This window comes from Amblyomma americanum, chromosome 5, assembly GCF_052857255.1.
Source record: "Amblyomma americanum isolate KBUSLIRL-KWMA chromosome 5, ASM5285725v1, whole genome shotgun sequence".
Classification (NCBI taxonomy): Eukaryota; Metazoa; Arthropoda; class Arachnida; order Ixodida; family Ixodidae; genus Amblyomma; species Amblyomma americanum.
Genome location: NC_135501.1, coordinates 209,235,578 through 209,262,136, shown reverse-complemented (window position 1 = coordinate 209,262,136; position 26,559 = coordinate 209,235,578). Strand labels below are relative to the sequence as shown.

Below are 26,559 nucleotides of genomic sequence, written 5' to 3'. Positions count from 1 at the left end.
GATTGGTCTAAACAGTGCGACATCGTGAAAAGCGAGAAAATACGATATATTACCCTGTAACAGTCAGTACGAGTAATTACCGCAAGCATTGATTACAGCTGCATCAATTACAAAGGAATACAATTACAATAAAACTGGAAACGAATTCGAATAAATTTTGGAATAGAATTGAAATAGAAGCGCAATGGAATTGAAATAGAATTGTATACAATTGCAATTCTTTCGCATTACTCGCACGTCAAGTTCCTGAAGTGCCAGCGGTAATTTTTATCATTATCCACATGACTGGGACGACGACCAAGACCAGACGCCAAGTGGGAATTATGGCACTTTCTCTGAAAGCAGCCTTCATGACTACCGCGACTGAGCAGTTCTCGCTGGCTGGGTTTGTCAGAGAGAGAGTGCGCTCCGACACGGCAGCTTAGAACCCGACGCTACTTGCGTGCCCGATTGCACGGCGGATGCACGCGTGATACCACTATAATCTCATTCTCCCTTCGCAACCATCGAAAGAACCCTCCTCCCATGAGATCGCGCCTGCTTTTAAGAATTTTGTTGCGTGTGCACAGCCTTATCGCTAGGCAGCTATCTCGGCGTCTTTCGACCTTCACCAGGACATCGGCTGGCCTCCCTGCAACGCTTAGTGAGTTAGTTTTGCGAAGCAGATAAAAAAATGAATGACGATCTTGCGAAGTGATGCGGAGAAGCTGCAGCTGATTTCCCTTTGCTTCTTTGAATTTGAATTTTGTTCCGACGTCACATTCCATTCCGCTGCTAGGCGAATTTCTAGTTCGTGGAGGCATTCTGAAATGCAGAGGTGGGTGTGTGGGTGGAGACTTCCGGAGGGTACACATGCGTGAAGGTATTCTGCAAGCTAAAGATGGTAGAAGCCTTCTGGAGGGTGGAGAGACGAGGTAGGTGCGTGGTGGACTTTTCTCCTGGTTTTCTGGACATGGCAGATTCTGGAAAGTCGAGGTGGGTTTCCTACCGCTACAGCGTGGGCTTTTGGTGGGTGAGGATGGGAGGTCTTTTGGAAGATGGAGGTGGGCGGATGCCTTCTGGAGGTTGGAAGTTGGTGCTTGGGGTGGTGGTGGTGTTCTCTTCTGGGCTTCTGGAGGATCGGTGTCGGTGTCGGCACGCAGTTTGATTGGGATATCGGCCTGTGTTGTCGGCAATTTAGTTTTTTGTCTTTTGTAGCTTATAAACGCACTGTTTTTGGTGCGAGTAGTTTCCGTGATTATTACGCTGTACCCTAACGATATAGGACAAGTTCAATTTATCCTTATGAGCTTGCCGCATGATGGCGTTAGTTGCCTATGTGCCACAATACACAACACTCAATTTGTCTTTAATGTTAACTGAAGCCGTATGCCTATCGCCACTGCCTTGACTGGATCTCTGCCCTAACAGGTATCGTTCAGTTGGCCATTTTACTCGACACATTATTCCGCACTTTTTAAAGAACAGTCCCAGAATGCGCCCACGATTCCACTGCTGAAGCGCGGAGCTACGAGTGTAAGTTTCCGCATAAAATGCAGCTTTCACAAATTTCACCACGGGTGACGTTGACACCCGCTTTAAGCAGAGGTAGCAAACTTTTGCCTAAACGTTTCCGTCTATATCACATAATGTACAGCCGACGTCTAACGTACGTGCCTTGGAGTAAGTAATGTTCCGTACTAAAACCAAAAATTCTCTTAATTAGAAAAAAACATATTTATGGCCTTTTTCTCTTAGAGTTCAGGAATATCCAGGATTGTCATAATGTCTCACACAATTATCATTGATTATTGGCCGCCATCTCGTGCCGATTGCAGGAGTTTTACCATTTTGGTGCGGCACTTGGCTGGCAGTCCAAAGTTAAGAGGGGCGGCGAATGTTTTCGAATTATCTCGAAAAAATTTTCTAATATGAGTTAAGCACCGACCAAAGTTTTGTAGATGTACGTGTTGCGGATAGCTCTGTAGTCGAGCCTGTTCGATATCGGGTTGGCACTGGAAAACAGAGACCAGAAATATATGCCCAATCTAACAAAAGAACTTAAGAAAGCCATTTAATCCTCACTATACCAGGACTGCACGAAAAACCAACAGGATTGAGTGCGCTTGAGGAAGCTATCGCTTTTGCACCGCCGGTATACATAGGCACGTGTCTTCAACTAAAATGGCTTGTTGCCTGGCAGTTCGTCTCGCTTGTTTCTGTTGGTGTGAGCAGTTTAACTGCCGCAGGGCTGTTTGTTCTCCTTCCTGTCCTCCTGTTGGTTGCTCTTCCAGTCGTGGAACTCCTGCTTGACGCGGCCCAGCAGCTTGGGGTCCGTGTACAGGTCCAAGGCGGTGAGCGCCAGGATCTTGGCCGCCCGTCGCGTGGGGGCCTGGGCCTCGCGGGACCCGGCGGCCGCGGCGAACGTCTTCGAGTGGTTGGCGCCCGCGCTGGCGATGGCGAACGCGGCCTGCAGGCAGGGCAGAGCCTGCGACACGTTGCCGGAGTCCGAAGACGAGGCCGCCGAAACCACCAGCGCCTCGTCCGCGTCACCGAACAGCACGCCTGCAGGGTGCACACGGAGGAAGGACTTCGAGAAAGGCAGTGGACAGCACCACCCAGCTTTTGCTCTCACCCTATGCTGATGTTTATGAGACAGGAAAATACCCATTTATTGGAGGTAAACTTAAATTTCAATGAATTCCTTGTCACTCGATACGAACTCGTGAACAACAAGACCGAAAAGGACTCAGTGATCACTATATCGAAATCAATGGCGGCGTAGCCTATCCCCATTCCATTACAAAAATGGTGTATAGGCATTCTGTAGACTTCTTATAAACTCTATTGCTTTCCAATAGATATTTATTTTTGTCTATTCATAGTCTATAAACTGTCTATAGAAAAGTCTACTAAAATTTTATGGCCAAAAATCTAGATTGTCTATAGACTGTCTATAGGATTTGTATTGCCTACAGACTGTTCTCTAGGGAATGACTATAGAGAGTCTATAGACTTTGTAGACAGAAGTATATGAACAGTCTATAGACTGTCTAAAGAAATTTTTGTTAGGGTTGATCCCATGCAAAAACTTTCTCGGCGTGACCGCAGTTTGCTAAAGAGGCTGGGGATGGCAGCATCTATATTTCAGGTTTTCGCCTTTTATAGCATACAAATCCTCCGGTTTCAGTGACACTAACTTCTTAGTCGTTAAGACGTGAGTCTATAATTGACAAGGGCGGAAAGTTGGACGAGTCGGTATTGATCCATGAGAAAAGGAGCGCGAAAAACAAGACGACGACAGAACACACAGCACGAGCGCTCGTGCGTTCTGTCTTCGTCCGTCGTCTTGTTTTCGCGCTCCTTTTCTCATGGACGTGGGTCTATCGATGCAGGCGACCTATACTCAGTCTCCCTTTAAGGTGTGGGAAACAAAGATGCGATACAAGGCATAGACGATGATGCCTGTATGTCATCTATAGTAAATTCTTTTCCTGGTGTACTTCTTGCGCCCAGTGCTTCCGCAAAGTCCTGTTCGCGGCGTCGATAGCTCACAAAAGTAGTTACAAACTTTGCCAAAAATATGCAGCCCACGGAATACGCTGTTAAGGCATTCAGCACGGTCCGTTTTGCACAATCAGCGATCCAAATCTTTCGAAGATGACAGAAATTCTTGCCTTTACCGCAACAGGCTTTAGGACTGCGAGGTGGGCAACAGGAGCTCCATTACACGGCTTACAAGCGAACCCACGGGGCTGCATACATTAGACTAAGCTTGAAACTAGAACGAAACGTGCAGATACCTTAGAACTGGTTTCACGGGTGCTTGAGATTTGGTTAGGAGCACTTATTTTTGGTTTGTTCCGCTATGGATGGCTGCGCACCAAAAGGAAGGCTGTAGCAAGTTTTTAGACGATTTAATAAGCAAACTAGCATTGCTTCCCTGCAGCTAGGGTACGGTCTACTTGCTGGTATACTCCAGTAAGGTCACTTGACGGTTACAGCTGCAGAACCCCCGCCCCTCCCCAAATAAACACAAAATAAACTAAATGCCCAGGAAAACGTTGCAGTGGTCTTAAAGAGGCACTGAAGATAACTGCACCAAACTACGGTTCGGAGTAAAAGACTCATTTAAGAATTTTCCCGCCAGTCGATTCAAAGTGTGACGTCCCTAGCGAAAAGGGCGGATTGCCACTGTTTTGAATTTAATGGCGGTGTTGCTTAGCATCTGGGATCCGGACCGAAAAATCGGAGCCGACGCCTGCGTTTTACTTGAGAAATGGGCCTGTGGTGGCCACACGTGCATTTGTTGTTGTTCTTTGTCCTTCCTTGAAAGCCCCTTTTTCGGGTGAGAATGATCTTTCTGTGACTAGAACGCATTATCCTATCAACACAAGCAAACTTGTATGCAGTTGTCCTCACTCTCCGTTTAAGCAGTGGAAAAGGTATTTTTCGGAAGAGCGTCGCTAGTTAGATTATGGCAGTGCCGGTTAGAAAGCTTAAGTGATAATCGATTGTTTGGTTTATGATTGTTTAACGTCCCAAAGCAACTCGGGCTATGAGGAACGCCGTAGTGAAGGGCTCCGGGAATTTCGACCACCTAAGGATCTCTAACGTGCACTGACATCGCACAGTATACACGGGCCTCTAGAATTTCGCCCCCATCGAAATTCGACCGCTGCGGCCGGGATCGAACCCGCGTCTTTCGGGCCAGCAGCCGAGCGCCATAACCGCTGAGCCACCGCGGCGGCCCGATGATAATAGAATACTGCGGCATCAACACTAGGCGAACATTTTCAGGATGTGGCTTGACGCACAGTGATGTGTCGTCAAAGATAGGAGTACTGAGACGCAGTATGATAGGAAAGGCCGCGCAAAGCGACTCTTGCTTGTGCTACACCTAAGATGTATACAGCATACTATATATGAAGCTCCACACCATCCGCAGACATGTGAAGAAAAATAGTGGATCTGGTTCAGTGACAGTGGTGTGTCCGAATGTGTGGTAGACGGAGCTCGAGGATCTTAGTGGTCATTATAGCCCCGTCCATTCCTTGCAGTAAATGTGTGAGGCCAGAATTCAATTGCAAGGCCTTGCGGCGGTTTCACAGGGATGGAAAATGACTCGCCCATCTCCCTGGCGTGCTTGCTGTAGGCGGCGACGAAGGCGTTGTTGTGGACGAACTCCTTGTAGACGATGCCCTTCTCCTGGACGAGGCAGCAGTCGGTCGCCTGGGCAGCCGCCTCGAAGCACGCCTCCACGCGGCCCATCAGCACGGCCAGGTCGCCCGCGGTGGGGGCGCGCAGCTGGTACATCAGCTGGCTGGTCTCCGGCACCGTGACGTTGTTTCCGCCAGACGCGAGAAGCATGCCTGCAGCGCAGATCAGCCAAGAGGAGCCGTGCGGGCGTGTAAGAGTGCCACTAATAATAATAATTGGCTTTCTGGGGGAAAGGAAATGGCGCAGTATCTGTCTCATATATCGTTGGACACCTGAACCGCGCCGTAAGGGAAGGGATAAAGGAGGGAGTGAAAGAAGAGAGGAACAATGAGGTCCCGTAGTGGAGGGCTCCGGAATAATTTCGACCACCTGGGGATCTTTAACGTGCACTGACATCGCACAGCACACGGGCGCCTTAGCGTTTTTCCTCCATAAAAACGCAGCCGCCGCGGTCGGGTTCGCAGCTTCTATTTTAGCCATGCAATCACAGAGTTAAAAAAAAAAAGAAAATTCTACAGTTTGTAGACAATTACTCCGCAGGCTCTCAGATGTCAGTTATGTCAATTGTGCCACAGAATCATCCACCAAAAGACATCACGATTTCAATCTTTCCCCTTATGCACACTAACGTGTTAAAATGCAGTTTTGTTCCCCGGCACAAGTGAAAATTGGCACTCATTACCTGTAGCCATTCGCTCATTTCCATCCAGAAGGTTTGCATCCGTCATTGGAGACACATACCGTGTACGTATTCCTGGTGTTTAACCTAAGATGTTCTGCAATTTCTAAAAATTGGCTTTCTGAGTTAGTGGCGCTTTTCTCGGCATAGTATTGAAAGCGGTGTAGTGCATCAGAATGCAACTGAAACGGGCTAATTAGTAGTCTGGTTAACCATTATTCAGTAGCTAAATTTGCAGCTATGACTGTTAGTCTCCTTATTTACTGCGAGGCGTGTATCCTACCGCAAAATAATATTCATATCAGATTTAAGAAATTCCGTAACGAAATATTCCTCAGCGCTATGGCATAACAAATTTTGGCTATTTCGGCGAGTTACGTGCACTGGACAAGTTGCTTTGCCTGCAACATTATCGAAAGCGTATGTATTTTGTCGCGATGTAGCTCAGTTTTCTTTTTGCCGCACCGCCGAGGGTAACTGGGTTTTCGAAATTCTAAAATTTAATTAGCGTATTGCTCACGCAGAGCTATACGCCTCCTTATGAATAAGGGAACAAATAGTAACAGCAAAACTTAACTATTCAATGTTATTTAGCCTGTCTACTATTCAGCAAGTGTTAGCCGTATTCTGATGCGTTAACCTACTGACAGTCTTGTGTGAAAAAAAAAGCACTTTTCTAACTCAAAAAGCCCATTTTAAAAAATTGCAGAACATCTTAAGAGTTCTGCACCGAGAACTGTTGTGAGCACGTTTTCGGTTATGCAGCGTCGTTTTCGTTCTAATAAACCGAAGCCACGATAACGAAATGACAACGGGCCACGCTGACTGGATAGAATGTTAACCACAAAAGGGTCAACCCACAATGACGACATTCATGACATTACGGGTTCCACCTTTTCTACTCACAACCCCTCTCCCCTTTCCCTCGCTACGTCTGTCACGCCGTTAGGTAGCTTCATATAGGTGGATGTATACGACCGTACACACGCGCGACGCACACGTATACCCTGCACTCTTACCCCCAAACGCCCATTTCCGACCCCATCCTTGGATACCGCATTTCATCGGGATCAGGAACTACCCCACCTGTGGCTTAAATACGCATTCCCAATAGCTCCAGCCAATTTTTACAGCGAAAGCAGTTTTCGATTTGGTTTAACCAGTCAGAGTAGTCTTTCGTGATGGAGTGTACCGTCATCGAGGGTCGCAAGGAGCATGGTAAGGAGCAAAGTCAAGACTCCGGCAGGCGCCAGCTGCACCACAGCTGGAGGGGGGGGGGGGGGGGGCGTAGCCACTCTGACCTCACGCATTGGCCGCTGAGTGGCAGAGGAGTGAAGAACTAGGCGTGGCGGAGCAAATCCAATGGCATGCGCATACCGACCAGCCCACCGACCGTCGATTGGCGTCGCATTTGCCTATAGTGTGACCGGACCCTAACTACATCGAGGAAAGTCTACGCTACTACTACCACTTTTGTGTCACCAGTCACTCACACATGTTACTACTTCGATAGCCCACGAACGTACAGGAGGCAAGAGTCCTCGTTGCGCGCGTTGCAGCAGCGGTAACAGACGAGGCTGCTCCGTCTATGCCCTTGTGACGTCAAGCGAGCATTCAATATGGCGGTCGCTGCCGCTGGGAAAAGTTGCCCGGTCTCAGTTTCTGTCGCGTTTTCTTTGTAATATGCAGCGCGTCCACGGCAGCCAAATTTTTAAAACACAATCACACGCTGTTGCATTATTTACTGAAATTGCAATACGTAGAACAACCATGTTTCACGGCCACTTTAATGCGCTAGGCCGGTAAATTTAGCTCTTCTAATTCTTCTCTTTCTTTACGCAGAATTTTATTTCGTGCAAAAGTGTAAATTCGTGTAAATGCGCATATTTTGTAGCTCTATGTGTACTGCTGCCGGAAGCTGCATGCGCTGAGATGCGTGCTGGTAGATAAATAAAATAGTCTTGTAGTCGGAATCGATGCGCACCCTTGCACGGCGGCCGAAAGAAGTATACATCCATCTGGATAATAATGAAGTGAAACCTGCATCGGACAGTGGCTCGCACTCGCCTAGAATCCTGCTGGCAGGCTTGATCTGCTGGCGGAGCAGCGCCAGGTTGACGTAGGACGTGACGGCGGCGTCCAGCGCGCTCGACGCCTCCCACGGCGAGTCGACGAAAGGCACGCTGCTCTGAAACTGCACCGTGATCTGCGTGAAAACGAAAAGGTTTACTTATTCATTTACTGCACCACAGCAACGTGAGGAACCAGAACGTAAGATAAGCGGTGATCGTACTTAGAGACGAGTTGCGCACACATAAAAGACAGACACAGGAAGAACACGGAAATAATAATAATAATAATTGGTTTTTGGGGGAAAGGAAATGGCGCAGTATCTGTCTCATATATCGTTGGACACCTGAACCGCGCCGTAAGGGAAGGAATAAAGGAGGGAGTGAAAGAAGAAAGGGAGAAAGAGGTGCCGTAGTGGAGGGCCCCGGAATAATTTCGACCGCCTGGGGATCTTTAACATGCACTGACATCGCACAGCACACGGGCGCCTTAGCGTTTTTCCTACACGGGAAGACGGAAAGAGCGCAAATTCAATTTGCATACCCAACGCGGTGGCTCAGTGGTTAGAGCGCTCGACTACTGATCCGGAGTTCCCGGGTTCCAACCCGACCGCGGCGGCCGCGTTTCGATGGAGGCGAAACGCTAAAGACGCCCGTGTGCTCTGCGATGCAAGTGCACGTTGAGGATCCCCGGGTGGTCGAAATTATTCCGGAGCCCTCCACTATGGCACCTGTTTCTTCCTTTCTTCTCTCAGTTCCTCCTCTGTCCCTTCCCTTTACGGTGCGGTTCAGGTGTCCGCCAATATGTGTGACAGATACTGCGCCACTTCCTTTCCCCCAAACCCAATTTACCAATTTTCAGTTATTCTGCATGGCTAAATGTGTTGACGTATCAATAAACCAGTCACATTCGAAACAATCTTTATGCAGACGTAATCGCGCTAAGTACGAGCTGCAACGCGCGGGATTTGGCAGGATCTTAAGTCATGAACAGTAAAGCAGCTGAATGGGCTAGTTGGTTTTGCATCTTGGTGAAAAAACAGTGCACAAGCAGACACAGACAGAAAGAAGGGGACAAGCGCTGAACTAGCAACTGAGGTTTTATTGAGAAGCATGGCGAAATATATACAGCACAGCATACAGCTTTCAAAAAACATATAAACAGCACATAAAAGGCGGATAAGAAGCCAGCATCCAAAATCATCGCTTAACGTTGCATATCCAAGAATTCCATCTCTTTTGTTGAAAGAAGGATAGACGGGGTGCTAACACATGAGTCCTCCGCTTTTGCTATCGCCCTAGCCTCGATAATTTCCCTTGTTATTGTGCACTTGTTTCGTGCCAGGATTTTGCAGCCGTGAAGTTCGGGTATGCAGGCAGGTTTATGATTGCAACGGTGACAGTGCTTAGCCAGAAAACCTGATGAAGCAATGGATCTTACATTGTTGTTATGCTCCAGTAATCTTTCGTTAACACACCGACCGGTCTGGCCGATGTATCTGCTTCCACACGGTAACTTAATTTCATAAACAACACCCTGATCACATGCAACAAAAGGATTCTGGTGGTTGATTTTGCATCCAGGACGAGGCTTTCTGGAAGGAACAGCAGGAGCTGTTGCATTCCAGAATGAGGCGGGTATAGATGTAGGGGGCTTTTTGGAACTATTGCATCTTTATCTGACATCTACATATGTAGACTGGGGAAAAAACACGTATCTACAAAAGCAAGGTGTGTGTATAGGCTCATGCATAGCGCCCTTGTTGAGCGATTTATTTCTGGCTGAGTGTGACAATGTGTTGTTAACACGTCTGGACGGCTGCCAAGTTTTAAACGTGGCACGATATGTTGACGACTTTCTGATTATAATAGAAAGGACAGACCGACCTCTTGACGAAACATTCGGGAGCATTCTAAGAATATTCGAGGAGTGTTTAAACCCCCTAACTTTGACCAATGAACTGCCTCTGGATGAAAGCATCCGTTTCTTGGACTTAAGCCTCCGGTTTACGAACAACCATGCCTGTTGGATTTATGATCCTAGGGGAAAAAAGCCGATACTTCCGTACGATTCGGCACACTCGAAATTGGTGAAAAGGGGTATAGCTAAGCTTTGCTTTCGTAATGCATTAAACAAGTCGTGTTTTCACACAGTTGAGGAAAGCCTACTGAAACAAACTGCCCGTCTAGGTGCGGCTGGCTACCCCAGTGAATTGCTAGTGTCAGTGGCGGAAGGTGTTCTAAAAGAGAAAAAAGCGGAAGGGCAGACGGGATGCAATCAACAAAAGGGACAAAGAGATGATAAACAAAAAGTTGTGGTCATCCCTTATATGCATAAGATCTCGCACAACCTTAAGAAAATAGCGAAGAAGGCCGATGTTAAGGTGGTGTTTTCTGCCCCAGAAAAACTAATAAAACTGTGTAAAGCGACAAATCCAATGAAAAAGCCTCGTCCTGGATGCAAAATCAACCACCAGAATCCTTTTGTTGCATGTGATCAGGGTGTTGTTTATGAAATTAAGTTACCGTGTGGAAGCAGATACATCGGCCAGACCGGTCGGTGTGTTAACGAAAGATTACGGGAGCATAACAACAATGTAAGATCCATTGCTTCATCAGGTTTTCTGGCTAAGCACTGTCACCGTTGCAATCATAAACCTGCCTGCATACCCGAACTTCACGGCTGCAAAATCCTGGCACGAAACAAGTGCACAATAACAAGGGAAATTATCGAGGCTAGGGCGATAGCAAAAGCGGAGGACTCATGTGTTAGCACCCCGTCTATCCTTCTTTCAACAAAAAAGATGGAATTCTTGGATATGCAACGTTAAGCGATGATTTTGGATGCTGGCTTCTTATCCGCCTTTTATGTGCTGTTTATATGTTTTTTGAAAGCTGTATGCTGTGCTGTATATATTTCGCCATGCTTCTCAATAAAACCTCAGTTGCTAGTTCAGCGCTTGTCCCCTTCTTTCTGTCTGTGTCTGCTTGTGCGCTGTTTTTTCACCAAGATTAAGTCATGAAGCACTGCGAGCCTTGTGGTGCGGAAAAATTAATTTATTTAGCAATCGACGCCAAGAAGAAAATACACTGAATGATTGTGCACGCTGGGTGCGCTATGTGAAGGCGCGTTGATTAAATTTAGAGCGAGTACCTCTGATGGCTCACTTGGACGCGTTGCGTCATATTACAGGTCTGAGGTAAAAGGAGAAAAATCCGCATAAGAGCGGCTTGACGATGCTTCCTGTCACTTATGGCGTGCTGCACCGCACGGTGCACAGCAGTGAGAAGAAAAAGAAATCTCACGTGCATAAGAGCGACACGAGTGCCAGTTCAATAGAAAACAGCTGATGGTTTGAAAGTTTCCACAACATTTCTGAAAAAATTTGCAAACACAACAGAGAGGACAGAAGGACAACTTAGAATAAAACTTGACGCGATGATGAGGCAGAAATTATTGAAGGATATTCAACCGTTCGGGAATAAGTAGGAAGTTATTTGCTTAGTTAAGCCTATCTTGTTCAAACCATATACATTATCGCACAAGGAAATGCATACCATGTAGCGCCTTTCGATTTCATAAAAGAAACGTGGTGTTACGTTGAAATTCGGCTTGTTAGTTCATACTTCGCAGCAATAGCGAAACAGGACAAGGGACCAAGAACGAGTAGACATACAAAGTGCTGTGTGTGTCTACTCGTTCTTGGTCCCTTGTCCGGTATGCGCTATTGCTCCGAAGTGGTGTTGCCTGATTCTTGCTCCGCGAACAGATTTCTTATTAAAAACCGGGTTCGACCACCTGGGGTTCTTCAACATGCACTGACATCATGCACGCGTATGCTGCGCGATGTCAGTGCAGGTTAAAGATCCCCAGGCGGTCGAAATTACTCCGAAGCCCTCCACTCTTTTTCTTCTTTCACTCCCACCTTCCCCCCTTCCCTTAGGGCGTGGTTCGGGTGTCGAGCGAGATGCGAGACAAATACTGCGCTATTTCCGTTGCTCAGAAATCAAAAAGCAACCAATGAGAACAAATAAATATGTTTTCCTAAAACTTTCAGTGCAACCTGCCATTTCATAAGTGATGTAAACAATAATAAAAGAAGCAATTTATTTGGGTAAAAAAATGACCGCTGATAAATTGTATTTTACTGCGGGAAATGACCCCAAGAACACCAAAGTATGGAACTTTGTATGAAACGTACACATGTGTGCGTTCTAAGATTGAACAATTCTGCTCCGCATGCTTTTTATATTGTTGTTTGATACTTGTGCGGTTAAAGTGCTCCATATTTTTTCTTGTTATTTTATTGTATATGACTTTTTTTGCAATGGTTGTTATGACGCTGCGTTTACAAAGATGTTTTGTACTAGAAGTTGGCAACGGTAACTTGGAGATCATACGTAAGATAGAAGGTTGTGCGGTCGCTGCAAATTTTGTTTCCAGGATGGTAGGTTGATTTGATAGCGATTGTGAGAGGGTCATGTGACTTAGTGACCTGTATATATTTTCTTTCGTTAAAATTTAAGCAGCGCTAACTTTTAGGACGAATACACAGAAGACATGACAGGACGGGCGCCCGTCCTGTCATGTCTTCTGTGTATTCGTCCTAAAAGTTAGCGCTGCTTAAATTTTAACGAAAGAATATGCATAACCAACTAGCCCCGCAACGTGTTTTACTATGTATATATTTGAGCCCCGGACTTTCGAATAAACAGTTCGTTGTTCATGTCAGTTGGTAGTCCAGCCTCTTTTCCTATCTCCTCAGGCCTTTTGTCTGGCTTATTTTTTCTGAATCGTAAATCATTGATATTGGGCGCCTTTTTAAAACTGATGGAGCTATTTTTGAAGGTTCGCTTCAAAAAAAAGGTGTATTTCTTAGCCGAATCCACTTGTTTGGCGACGTATAATAGCCGATCCAGGCATGAAGTTCGCATATCTTGACACTCCTATAGTGGATGAACGATAATAGCGGCAGCTTTTCTTCTAAGAGACGATATGAAAGTTTAGGCGCTCAGCCAGACCGAGCGGAGACAAGAAAATTCAAGCTAGCCAGCCTCCTGTCAGCCAGCCAGCGCAACCAAACGCCATTGGTGTGAACAGTTGTTCTGCGTACCTCCTGCCTGGCAGATAGCGGAGGGTTTGCGCAGTTGAAGACGGCCGGGTGCGCGAGAAGTACGGCGTCAATCTCCTTGAATGCGTTCTTCTGACGCAGCACCTCCTTGCCACCGAACTTCTCCTGGCCGGGAGTGCCCAGGACCAGGATCTGACGATGGACGCCCAGAAGAGAGTATAATAAATACGCAGTGGATACGCGAAATGACAGTGCGAGAGTTTCTGAAAATCTCCACTTCGGGTCGACAATCGTAGGCGTCAGAGACGGACGTATAACCCGATTTGAAGGTCATTGCGGCCAGCTCGTCTGAAAAGAACCAATGCAGATGTCTTTGTGCGACGGTCACTCACTTTCTAGTGATGGTGACTAGCTATACTCATGTATTTCGTTCAAACTTGTTGCAAATATAAACTTGGTTAAGCATTTTACTCTTGGTAGACTAAGCCTGAAGGGATCACCTTCGAACTGCGTCAGACAGTTCAAACGATTCTCTTTCAACGATAAGCTTTGCTTTCGATAGCTGAAGATGGTGACAAAATTAACGACTACAAAAATATGCTAGTTTTGTTGGTATTTAACTGCAACCCTCTCTTCTAGGCGTTGTTGGATTTCTGAGATCAACGGTGCGGTTACCAATTGAGCACATAACTGCCAACGTCCTGCCATGCATGCGACAGAATTTTGCTCCTCTCTTTATCTTATCCACTATGGTCTCTTCCTCCCTCCAATTTTACAACAGCGATGCTGCCAATGGGTGATGTCTTATTTTCACGGATCCAAAAGTGGCACTTTAGGGGGTAGCTATGTGACTGAATGGAATACCTGTATGGCGTCATTGCATAGGAGAGCCGTGGACATCAGTTACATGGCCAAGAGGGCTCATTTCTTTGACGACCCTATCTTTCTGCTTGCCTTCTAAAGAGCTAAAACAAGTAGCAATAATTGCAACACCAATGCAAGAGCTAAGACACTGTAAAAAATGCCCTTCTGTCTCGACTTAGAAGGTTCACACCTTTTCAGTTCAGACAAAACTCTGGGTTGCAGGCGGCATTTCAGATAGGGGTGCCTAGATGCTTAGCTTCGAAATTTAGGATGATAACCGTAGTGATAACAATTACGCCACTCATTCCCGTACTCAGTTTTCGGCGCTGCAGTATTGATCCCCACAAAAGTGTGGGAGGAACTAGGCTACGGCTATAGTTAAAAGGTTCGATGAGAGTCGTCACTGGTCGCAGATATGAGGCGACGCCTGCTTAACACTGACGCTTCTCACGCTTCCACTGCTGCGCCGCTCTCCTAGGGTGGACCTGGGTGGGCCGCGCACCCAGCGTCCCTGGGGGATCTCAGGGGATGGGGACAACTTTGGGGCACCGTACAAGCCGGAAGGTGCTCCCACCGGGGCTGCTCCGGAAGTGCGAAACTTCCGGGCCCGGAAGCACTGACCCTTGGTTGGGTGCACCTCCAGGCACCTGCGAAATTCTATACAGGTGACGGTCACACGAACGCCCAGGGTGGGCTCCATACAACGGCCCTCGCCGTAAACGTGTATTTTCGCTGTTCTGACCACGAGATAATCGAATATACGGCTCCCAGGAATGGAAGTCCTAGGCAGGAACCACGCACGCGCAGTACTTGTGAAACAAAATAGTGTCCAATGGTTGCCGCCGCTCTAACCGGAAGACCGCTGCTGTGAAAGAACCTTAACTTTAGACTCCATATAGCGCCATCTGTGAGAGGTTTCAGGCAAATGTTTTGCGGCTCGGGAACTTGGCACAGCGGCTCTCAAGTATGGACTGCAGATATCGCTCTTTTTGGGCCCTTGCACTTAAGGATCTGGCGTAAAAATCGCTGCGCTGATACTCGTACATACGCAATGATATCTATCAGCGCGTACCCAAACGAGCTTTTGGTTAGCTTCGCTACTTCCTCCTGCGGCACGGTAATTAGGCAATAGCTTTTGCACTTTCTGTACAACATATCCAGTTCTTGTCTTCGTGATTTACATCAGTGGCTATTGTGTCATTGCCTGTGCACTTCATACCATGCACATACAAGTGCTAACGCCTCTCTAGATTTTCTCCGGCTGCTCATTGTTGAATGGCAGCTGCATACCTTTCCGCGAATGTTCTTGAACTCCTTCATGACCTCCCTGACGGCGACAGCGGCGCCGAGTGCGCACTCGGATACCAAGTTATGGCCACAGGCGTGGCCGATCTCGGGCAAGGCGTCGTACTCGGCCAGGAACGCTATCGTGGGACCTGGGTCGCGACAAACAGATGTCAAGAGCAGATATACTGGTTACTCGCTTACAGATGCGCGGATACGTTCTCAGGATGGTGTAAACCTCGAGTCATTGCCATCAATTAGCCGCGAAGCGTAGGTAGCATAGTTTATTTGGCAAATAAAGAAGATGCCTGTTTTGGTAACGTGCTCTTAACTACAAGAAATGTATCTTTTCTGTACGACAAGACGCAGTTCCTCCCTTCTGGCCAAAAACTTTGTGACCAAACCCGCACAACAACGTACTCACAGTTTCAAATAGCACTTCATTGTGTTTAATAAGAAGCTCTGATTCTCATTTCGACCTTAAGCTATGCTGCTATTCCTCCTCCAAGCTACACTTAGTTAGTAAAACTAGTCACCCCGAAGTTACTTTAAATGCTAACACCGCGCTTTGCTTGCGTGGTGTTCCTATTTACACGCTGAACCACGCGACATCAAAAACAATAGCTGAGCGTGGTATATCAGTTAGATGCTAACAATTTAGCTCCTGCAGATAGAGGCTTCCTAGCCAGTTAACGTGCTATAGAATGAGCACCGGAGTAAAAAAAAAGGGGGGGGGGGGGGTAGGGCTGACCTCACGCTATCGACCTAGATGCTTTCTAATACAAGGAGCTGAGCTGTTTTTTTCTGTCTGCGGCCTCTTTGCAGAAAATAGCAGATGGAGGATATCGCCGTTTCCGGACTGACGCCGTGTAGCCTATAGAAACTTATACCATAAACTTCCCACGCGTTTAAACGCTAGCAAGGTTTGCACTGGCTAGCCACCTCTTTCGAAGAAACAAGCAGACGGGAGCCCCACTGACCGTCAATGCCTCCGGGGGCGCAGAACTCGGCCCTGAAGGCGGTGTCCAGCAGATACCTTCTCGTGACCTGGAAGCCCTTGCGCTCCAGGAACTCTGATAGCTTGTCGTGTGCCGTGGCCTCCTTCATGGAGGTCTCCGGGTTTCCCCAGAGGAACTGGCCCAGCTCCCAAAGTTCTCCGGCGCTGCTCTCGACGGCCTGGTGCACCACCGCGTTCAGTGCAACCGCCATAGCGCTCGGGGCTGAACAGAAAACCTGTTGGATCTGAGTAGAGGCGCCAGAGCAGGTTTGGGGTGGTCATTGATGACACAATTTGGTAATCACCAGATCATAGGCTACGGAGCCTGAATTCCGCATCTATTAGCAATTTAGCAAACATTAATTGGTAGGTGTGGCCACGGTTTCCCAGTAGTTTGTATTGTGCTGCCTTTTTTATGTCTGCGAATATTTTGTACCACATAGTCTCATTACTTTGCGTGTGCCACGTGATCCCTTCGTATACAATAGAAGCCCAGCTATTGAATGAAAGTCTTTCATCTGCTTCTACACTATTGAATTTCGGGTCTTTTACTTCAGGTCACCACCCTTTAGGTCACCACCTCAGGTCACCACCCCGATATGTGGAGCTCAGGTACCAGAGCTGCACGTGGGCAATGGGGGAGTCCGTAGCGGAGACCTTCAGATTAATGTTGATGGCCTGGGGTTCTATAACATGTGCGGACACTGCGTGGTACCACAGAAGAAACAGAAAACGCTTCCACGTGGAACATCTCCACAAGGAAACACAAGGCGGGTGCTTCGGATTCCTCTAGTAAAGAAAAAATGGCTAACGATGTTCATTGGAGAATCTGCTAAATGGTAGTTTGTGGAGCCCTGTCTGCCGGACACACCATGCATGTCGCCTCGCGGATGAAATCTAGGAGATTGCTGCGTCTACTAGCTCAGTCCCGTCGAGAAATAAAGCCTCACCGTCCTTACGAAGAGCCTTGAAGGTGGCGCCTCAAACGCTTTCAGCAGGACACCTTTGCTACGACTAGCCGGACGTCGGCCGCGTTCCACAGTGAAGGTAGCACGCGGCCAAAGATCTTCTTCTTCTTCTTTACCTCAGTAAACATGGAACATACCCACGCGGGGGGATTGGTCAAGGTGTAGTGGCATAAACAAAGGAATTTCCATAAGAGATTACGACAAAATTTTAGCACCAAGCGTGAATTTTGAAAAATGTATCAGTAAAAACGACAGGAGAATATTTAAAGTTAAATAACAGACAGCTCGAAGAATATTAAAAGAATTAGCAAATCAACCTACCAGTTGCAATTATGTAATCATGGAGAATCCCACAAATTGAACCCAATCTAAATCCTTCGGAGCTCGCACCAAACGATAATAGCACTGGCAGAGATAACGGGAGCTCTAACCTGGAGAGAGGGACCTCCAGGTAAATATTTCTCTGAAGTGCGAACTTAGGACAGTAGAGGAGAAAATGTTCTACAGATTCACCTTCCCCGCATGCGTCACATAGGTTTGTCGGTGTCAGCCCACACCTGCATAAATTCAAACTGGGAATCCTGCTCCGCAACCGCGTCATAGCTACCTCACACAGCCTGGTTTTACACGAACGGACGTTCCAATTACATGCTAAGTGCTGATAATAAGTGGTATTTAGTAATGGATCACGTAACCTGGCTGATATGTGTTGGAGCCGCTGAAACCTGGAAATCGCCAGCAGGCTGATATTCGGGACGGGATGTGTCACTGACCCGTCAAAAGCCGACCTTGCTAAGTAATCAACCACCTCATTTGAATGGATGCCTGCATGGCCAGAGACCCAGACTGCAGCTTCGTCTTTCATTGATCACGATGATGATGATGATCGTGGATTTTATTTTATATGCGCCACCAGTGGTAGCCATTGGGGAGTCGTTACCCTTATGAAGATCGTTGCTGTGGTTTTCGGCCACGGATATGAAGTGGCTCACACCAACACCGAGAGATCAACTAAGAAACGGGCGGTGAAGACATAATGATAAAAAATATGATCGAAAAGGTTTTGCCATCTCAATTTTGTCAGATTTCTGGATTACTGAAAAAGCGGCAGGACATTTCAAAGAGCGCAGAACATAAAAAGAAAAAATTAAATATTCAGGGACATCATATGCAATTAACAAGAAATGAAAGCAGAGATAAATTTTAACAAGGCTGCCGTCGCTGCTACAGAAGAGTGTTCCGCATTTCGGAGCTGATATTCTCGTGCTCGCCATTGTAATTCACTGCAAAACGCGTTTGCTTCTTCTTCAGCCCTTACCTGTTTCGACGAAGGAGGGGTATGCATTTCATTCTACCAGGAGACCAGAGTGGAGTGATCCTTTCTCAATCAAAATGTGAAATTTAGGCTAGAAAACGTAAATTTCAGGGAAAACAAGGCCTCAAAAAACCAGGCGTATCATGTGAAACAGCCACGACTACCACTTCTCCAGCCCGGATAGGCAACCAAAAATCCCTGGCTGTTCTTTCGTGTCGCTTTTGGCGTATTGTAGCAGACAGTACAAGAAGTGAGAGAAGCACCTAACGCAGAGCTTCGGAGTTTAACCAGGGTAACACCATTACTCCAGGCTCAAGGTTTATTGGCTTCTATAGTCCGGGATCAATCGAGGACAACGCTTGGCGCACACCGTTGACTAGACGGAAGGAGCCTGCGCGCTCTTCCACACCTCGAAGTCCTTCCGCACCTGCGCCATCAGCGCCGGATCCGACATCAGGTCCAGGGCGGTGAGGGCGAGGGCTTTGGCCGTGCACCGAGTGGCCTTCTGGGCGTCTTCGGAGCCCGCGGCCTCAGTGAAAGACCGCGAGTGGGGGCGCACTGTGCCCGCGGTGAACAACGGGTGCAGGGTAGGAAGGGCGTAGGACACGTTGCCGGCATCTGTAGACCCGCCCGTTCTCGCGACGATGTTCTTGGTGATGTCAAAGAAAGACACCCCTGCGTACAGAAGCGTGATCAGTCACTATTTTCCCACTTGAGCTTCTATTGTTGGCGGTTGCTACTTGTGACGTCATGACTGACAGGAATACAAGAAATATAAGTTATCCGTTCCGGCATCGCAGGCTGAACCGAAGAAAACAAAAGAATGGACCGCAATAGAAATTGCCACAAAATGTGGACCCAGGTGTTCAGCATCGCCTTAAACTTGTTCGAAGTCACAGCGCCATCCAGTTGTACGAAACCTTCTTGTCCGAAACACTGGCCAAACTTTCAGCTCAAAACCATGGGCAAGCTTTCTGAGACACCTATTTAGAAACACAAAGAACAACCGCACCCATAGCTTCGGCGTGTTTCCTGTACGTCTGAAGAAGCGCGTCGTTGTGGATGAGCTCTTTGTATTCCATGCCGCGTTCTATGGTGACTCGACAGCCGGTGGCAAGGGCAGCCGCCTGGAAGGCGCCCTGCGCCCGTTTGACGAGCGAGGAGCGTTCCTCCTGGTTGGGAGCTCGCAACTGGTAGACGAGCCTGCTCGACTCGGGAACCACGCTGGCATGGGAACCCAGCTGCTTCGCCACTCCTGCACCAATTTTAAGGCAGACAGGGACCAAAAGGCTGTTTGTTCAATTTCAGGGGAATCCCCCCAAGGCCGAGCAGAATTTATTATCAGGGAGAATTACTTATTAGCTGCCCCCCACGCGCAGTCATATGGTTACGAAGGAAAGCTAGAAAGCTTTCACAGAAACTTCTTGGTCGAAGAAAAATTCGCCCTGGTCCGAGACCACCCCCTGTCCGGGGCAGTCGCTCTGAGAACTGAGCTAAGGTCGTGTTGGTGCCAGCCATTTTTGCCGTTAACAGGCGCCGTAAAAGCTCATGCTTCGATATAAGTGAAGGTCGTAATGTTCCCAAAGCTCAGCACGCTTGGGTCTTGGCGCGGACTTTTACCATTCAGATGGCTTGAGAATGTTACAGAACACGTCGCTGGACAGAAGCCCTTAGCTGCTGCATTTTAAAACCACGTCTGTGCAGCGACTTGTTATGAATCTGCAGTAGTTATGCCCACCTCTCCGTGAGTTGTGCTTTTTTTATACCTCGCGCAGTGGTGTTCCTTGTCATCTTTACCGCGCTGTCGACTTGACTGTCTGTCAGGTGGACACAACTGCTCAAAGCCTCATAGAGTGACGCTTACGGCACTCGCGAAAGAAATATCCAAATGTCTGCCTGCAGATCCCCACACAGCGCTAATTTTGCGCACATCCTGCGTGTGGAAACGCGAGTATAACTCGGTCCCCATTCCAGGACGTCTGCATTCAGCGGGTGCGATTAGGAAACGCCCCTGGTGCTGTGCGATGTCAGTGCTCGTTGCAGCATTCCATATGGTCGAAATCCGGAATGTTTTGCTATGGTGTCTCGCACAGCACAAGTGCAGATTCGCGGCATTAACCGCAGCTCGTCACACAAAACCGTCCCTCTCACCACAGACAGCAGTAATAAGACAGAATTAGCACAACCTATATAGATGCACTAACCGACCTATACACGATTACCAGATGCATGCTACACGTGTGCAGTGGAAGCTGCAAGGCTATTTGGGGTGTGAGCCTTCCACAGCAGGTGCGCAGCGAGTGTTCGCTTTGCTAAAACCATTTTTTATCGCCATCGTTTCTGTGAACTGACGTGATCTTCAGTTGTTCCGCTTACCCAGTATCCTGCTGGCAGGCGTTATATGCTGGCGAAGCAAGGAGAGGTTTACGTAGGCAGCGACTGCGGCGTCTTGGGCGTTGGGGCCCACCCACGGTGATTCGGGTGCATGCGGTGCTTTTGCCTCGTACTGGACGTCCAACTTTGGCGCCCAGGTGGTAAAGCATGCATGAGCAATGACGGTGCAGTGAGAAAGGCAAGCGACAGCCAGACCCAGGCCCACGTTTCTGCCTAGTTACGAAAAATTATCGAAAAAATTACCGTGTGTGATTCAATTGCTTCCAATTTGTATACTTCCCTCTAGGCTATCTCTCCTATGTATTTCTGCCGGGCGTTACGAAGTTCCCGACTAGCAGGTCTCAGTTGTTGTAGACCTCACGTAAAGTGGCACATACCCACGGTGGGGGATTAGCGAGGGCGTTTAGCACATTCAAACAATAGTGATATATTGACGCAAATGAGGTTGACGTGAGTGCAATTTTGTATGAAAGGAAATATGTCGAAAATAATAACTAACAAATTAATTTTCCTGACGCAGTGATGCAATTAAGATAATCGATCACTAGCTTTAGGACACATCCCCTGTTGCTTGACCCCAAGGAGAGAAGAACCGGAAAAGAAAGAGGGATCCCTAATCGAGCAAGGGGAATTTCCCGAGAAGCTCTTCGCTGAGAAGAAAACCGCCCATGGGAGAGGAGAAGGTGATCAAGTGATTCTATTTTATTAAGGTCGCAAAGGTTGGTAAGAAGAACCCCGATCGACGCAAATAGAGATTTAATCATAGTATACTGAGCCGAAAGAGCGTCATGGACACCTCGTACTGCCGCGACCCGCATAAGTGACACTTATTAAGGCGGAAACTTGGGCTAGTTGGAAAGCAGTTGAAATCATTTTGCTAGCGCTAAGTGAACACACAAGACAAAGAACACAAATATACATAAGTGGTCTGAAGTACTCAAGGAGTGCATAAAGTGGACTGAAGTACTCAAAAAGTGCAGCAGCAGAAAACGTTGAAAGCGGGCTACTGTCAAATGCGTAGCGCGCGCAAGCGCGTGCGTGCGTAGTGTGCGCGCGCGCACATTAGTTTTTGGGGTCGGCGCCTCTTTTTCCTCCATTTGTTATACCAAATAACACCCTCAATTATCACATACAACAAAGTAGGACCTTCACATGAAAGAGGTTGCAGTAGGAAGGGCAACTCGTTCCCTCGAGACTAAAACTGGTTTTCATTTACTTACAACTGAAGCAAAAACGACCCGATGGAGGGCACTGGTTGCGTCTTACCTGGCGCCTTGAATTGAAGTAGGCCTTGAGGACGTCTCTAAAGCCGGGATGTGCCATGAGGGCGGCGTCGACGTCCGCAAAAGCTCCTTTCTCGAGGAGCAGCACTTTTCCGCCAGCACCCTCCTCGCCGGGTGTTCCGATCACGACCAACTGGAGAAGGCGGAGGCGTTAGGGGGACTTCGCCCGCAGATTCCCCTCCAGAGCCTCGTATATGAGGATAGCTGGTCGCCCAATCACTTCGACGCAACAGTACGCGTGTGTCTCAAACAGTGGCGGCTGTGCGGTCGAATGGCGCACCGCTTAGCCGGGACATCTCGACTATATACTGCTGGGCTTGACTGGAGTTTTGGCGCTGGTGGAACGACAAACAGATACACTTTGCGTGCAGTAAAAAGAGGAAATAAAAATCGCTGGCTACCATACGAAGTGGCGCGACAAATCGGCATTAGCAGTACTTGTTTATTATATATTTTTATTTATGAGCACTGTTGCCCTCACTTGAGGGCCAGTACAGGAGAGTAATTTTCAAGAAAAATTCAAATACTAATAACTAACCATCAAAAAGCGAGGTCAAAGCACGAATACAGGATCAGCAGTGAATACGAAAAAAGGGTATGCGGAAGCACGAATGGAGATTCTAGAAGTGACAACAAAAATCATTATAAGTACTTAATTATCTCGTTTCCTGTAGTAAAATTCTAAAAAAAACGTTCGAGCTCTCCTATTTAGTGGTGCTATATACAGCGCAGTCCTGAAGGCCATTCCAGAAATTAAAACAAGAAACGAAGGAAGAGTTTCGGAAATTATAGGCGTGTTTTCTAAGTGGCATTGGGCTCAAATGTATAGCTACTGTGTTTAAGAATATGATGAGTATATGATGGATGAGGAGGATGAGTATATAGGATAATGAATATATGGTTGTACTTTTCGCTTTTGCAATGATCACCTTACCACTGCGTTTTTTAATTTGATTTCACCGTCGCTTTTTCGTTCCTTTACAACATGGGCTTCTGCTGGGTGAAGGCGGTGGAGATGAGTGGAGGTGAAGGCTCTTAGGTGCGAGATGCACATCCGGGCACTTACCGGAGGAGGCCCCTTCAGGGTCAGGAGGGTGTCCGGAAGGTGCCTCGATTCGCTAGGGGTGCTGGAGAGTAGGCTTCACGCACACGCGCGCATGCGCACACATACGCAAACACGCGAGCGCACAAACACCATGACTTTTCCGCCGAAAGAGGACTATACATGTATGAACGCCTTAGACAGCAAAAATAGTGCACATACGCGCCTATGCACCTGCAAAATATTGACGCCACCAATGACCCATCTGCTGGTGCCCCAATTCCAGACCTTCTGCCGATCGTCCTCCTTCGTAGCAATTGCGGAAGACCACGTAATTTTTAAGTGATCATCTTTCGACAGTGCTCACTTGTTCGTGCCTTTGTTTTGATCTTGATTAAATATGCATGCGCTCGCCCGTCCTGTAGCGAGGATAGAGCGCACGAGCAATCGCTTAAACACATACACACAAAGACAAAAAGCCCGGTTTCAAGCTTTAAAGGTGGGCTTTTCTATCTCAGATCAGGGTTGTACCTTGCCGCGGACGTTGCTGAACTTCTTCATGGCGTCCATGACGGCTATGGCAGCGCCCATGGCGGCCTCGGCGATCAGGTTGTGACCGCATCCGTGGCCAATATCCGGAAGGGCGTCGTACTCGGCCATCAGCGCCACTGTGGGTCCTGGGTGGCGGAACAAGGGTGGCAAGGCCTCGGTCAGTAAATATTCTATTTCGCTGCCTCCGCTCTCTGAGAGGATGACTGACACACCTGCCACTAGCTCGGAGTCTCAGAGATGGTTTGCGTATTAAGCCTGTTTACGCAGTCGAAGATCCTATTAACGAGCTAAAGAGAAAGTGAAATGGTTTTTTGACAATTCGAATCTATGAAGCCTCTAGGTAAAGCATGCAAAGTAGTTTTGCGCTAGCATTTAAAATGATGGCGTAATCAGCGATCAAAACCGCGATGATGTTAAGGCTTTTCACTGCTTTGGAGTAGTGCACGGTGACGTCATCTTTGCCGAAATTTCAGATGTCCCCCCCCCCCCCCCCCATCCCAATCCCAATCTTCCCCTCCAGAACTTTGTATTCAGATAGCTGTAGCAATGGCACTGCGCAGAAAAATTCGCACGAGTGTACATTGCCATCGCCAAATAGCTGCGAGCGGAAGTGACGTGTAAAACACTTGCCCAGGCCAAGAATTCTAAAATAGCAGCAGCTATGATTTCTCCTGCTCTACGATGAGCGGGCAGCTGCAAAAATGCGATGACCTAAGCTGAGGCCAAAATGGGCAAAGTTTTGAATATTTCTGGAAAAAGGCGCAACTTTAACTGCGTCGCCCTCTTGAGCAGTGTGCTCTGTCGCTTAAAACATTGCTAATATTGAAATAAACCCTGGAAGCATTAGTTGAAGGAAAATGGCGCAGAGGCCACTGAGGATACAGTACGAGTACGATGTACAATACTCGCTTAACTCACACCAGAAAAATACGACAAAAATAAAACGCGAGTTGTCAACCGCAAAATACGGTAAACATAATACGGCTGCTCGATTAATATCTTACAGGGCGGTAGGCGCGTCATTACAGCGGCACGTACCGTCGGCGCCTCCCGGTGCGACGGCCTCCGCCCTGAAGGCCGTCTCCAGGTGGTGGTGCCTGTGGACCTTGAAGCCCCACTTTTCCAGGAAGCCGGTGAGCAGGTGGTGCGCCTTCCTCTCCTTCAGCGCCAGTTCGGGGTGGCTCCAGAGGCACATGCTCAGCTCCCACAGCTCGGCGGCATTGCCCTCGACGGTGTCCTCGACGGCGGTGGAGTACTCCGAGGTGGCCATCTGCCACCACGTAAAGAGAAAAATTAAAACCTCTGTGACTATCTTCCGGGGCCTCAAAAGAACGGTTACGTCTCCTTTGGTGCGTTCAGGGACGTAACATTCTAAACAGGCCGTCAGGTTGCACCTCCAAGATTACAGAGTTCTCCTTGAAGACGGCAGCGCCAACTGCTAGTCTTGCGCGTATACGGCTGCCTGAATAGAAACATTATGACTGTCGCAGCGTTGTGATTTTTGTTAATCCGCATAAATCTTTGGTTCCGTTTCTGTCGGCGCTCTCGTGTAGGGGCTGCAGAATCTGGCACGATACACCTGGGGACTCGAGGAGACCCACATGCCTTGTCCGCAAATTTTCCCTTCCGATTCCGAAAATTTGGAATGATGAGGCTGAGTACCTTGCTGTGGTTCTTGCGCCGATCGCGGTCCTCTTGAGCAAGTAACACGTGAACTGAGAACACCGGCACGTAGAAAGCGCACTACGCGGCAGCTCAAGGTTGCAGTCGGAGACGGTGACAAAGCCAGGGTCGCTACTGGCGGCGATTGTGAGAAAAACGAAGTCTATTGCACGTAACCACGAGCCTGCACAGCTTTTTTTCTTATTGACATAAGCATCCCCCTTTTATCCCATGAGCCATAAACAGCGTTAGATAAATAACGGTAGGGTTATAACGTAGTTAAACCGAGTAGGACGCGCGAAAGCGCTTGATTAGCTGTGTGCGCTTCTTCTTTGTTTTCTTTTCCTTGCTCCATTTACACCTCGTTTGGGCGCGGTGCTTGATGAGCCGTTTGGTGCTTGCAGAGCTGGCGCCGAAGGCTCTCGCGCGTCGGGAGCGGGGACGGCGGACCTCGACGCACAGCGGAGAGTCCGTTTGTTGGGGAAACAGCGGCGAGCAGACCCAGAGAGAGAAAATGTGGCACGAGGCAGCTTCGCGGCCGGTCTTCGGGCGGCGGCTCGATCCTACCCCACTCCCCCGACAACGAGGAGCAGCTGGCGCTCCGTCAAAGTTTAAAGTTTGAGGCTTCACACATACCTCCAGTTGAAGAAGGAAACCAGCGCAAAAGACGAAGACACAGGAACAAGGAACACAGGACATCGCTGGACTATCATTGTGTGAGGTCAACAACAACAACAACAACGACTGTATCGGCTGTCCAGCGCTGTCCTGTGTTCCTTGTTCCTGTGTCTTTGTCTTTTGCGCTGGTTTCCTTCTTCAATCATGTACCGACTCGCCCAGCTCTCCACTCTACTAAATACCTCCAGTTCTTCAGCTTTCCAAGTCAAAAAGTGCTTTCGCGCGCGCAAAAAAAAATGCCGATTGGCCAGCACTGGGTGACGCTCGGGATGGTCTTGGCTTGCTCTGCGTGGGTTGAGTTATCTTTATTAAACTGAGCTGGCACCAAGACTTACGAACTTCAAATGATGTGCTCGTGGCACTCATGGCACGATTCCGTTCTCTCAAAGACAGTCCCACAAAATGGATAGATAGATGAATGCTCTGAAACAGGGAGATGACGGGTGCCACCTCTGGCTGGGTATTTTAGGCGCAAGCCTCACTTGCCCCATTGAGCGAAAA

The 26,559-nt window shown here is 48.1% G+C and overlaps 2 protein-coding genes across 2 annotated transcripts; both read right to left on the bottom strand.

The window, feature by feature from the left end:
• Positions 1 to 1,999: 1,999 nt before the first annotated feature.
• LOC144133556 (xaa-Arg dipeptidase-like) lies at positions 2,000 to 17,251 on the bottom strand. The gene is made up of 7 exons (XM_077666730.1): positions 17,115 to 17,251; positions 16,148 to 16,409; positions 15,174 to 15,319; positions 13,062 to 13,211; positions 7,946 to 8,084; positions 5,109 to 5,351; positions 2,000 to 2,544 (listed from the first exon to the last, which is right to left on the bottom strand). Exons 2-7 carry the CDS (start codon positions 16,374 to 16,376, stop codon positions 2,216 to 2,218), a joined length of 1,236 nt encoding a protein of 411 aa, XP_077522856.1. The 5' UTR covers positions 16,377 to 16,409; positions 17,115 to 17,251; the 3' UTR covers positions 2,000 to 2,215.
• A 1,507-nt stretch (positions 17,252 to 18,758) lies between these two features.
• Positions 18,759 to 25,970, bottom strand: LOC144135543 (xaa-Arg dipeptidase-like). The gene is made up of 7 exons (XM_077668184.1): positions 25,381 to 25,970; positions 24,757 to 24,988; positions 23,698 to 23,843; positions 22,108 to 22,257; positions 20,824 to 20,965; positions 19,460 to 19,702; positions 18,759 to 19,122 (listed from the first exon to the last, which is right to left on the bottom strand). The coding sequence occupies exons 2-7, from the start codon at positions 24,986 to 24,988 to the stop codon at positions 18,824 to 18,826; spliced, it is 1,212 nt and encodes a 403-aa protein (XP_077524310.1). The 5' UTR covers positions 25,381 to 25,970; the 3' UTR covers positions 18,759 to 18,823.
• Positions 25,971 to 26,559: the final 589 nt, after the last annotated feature.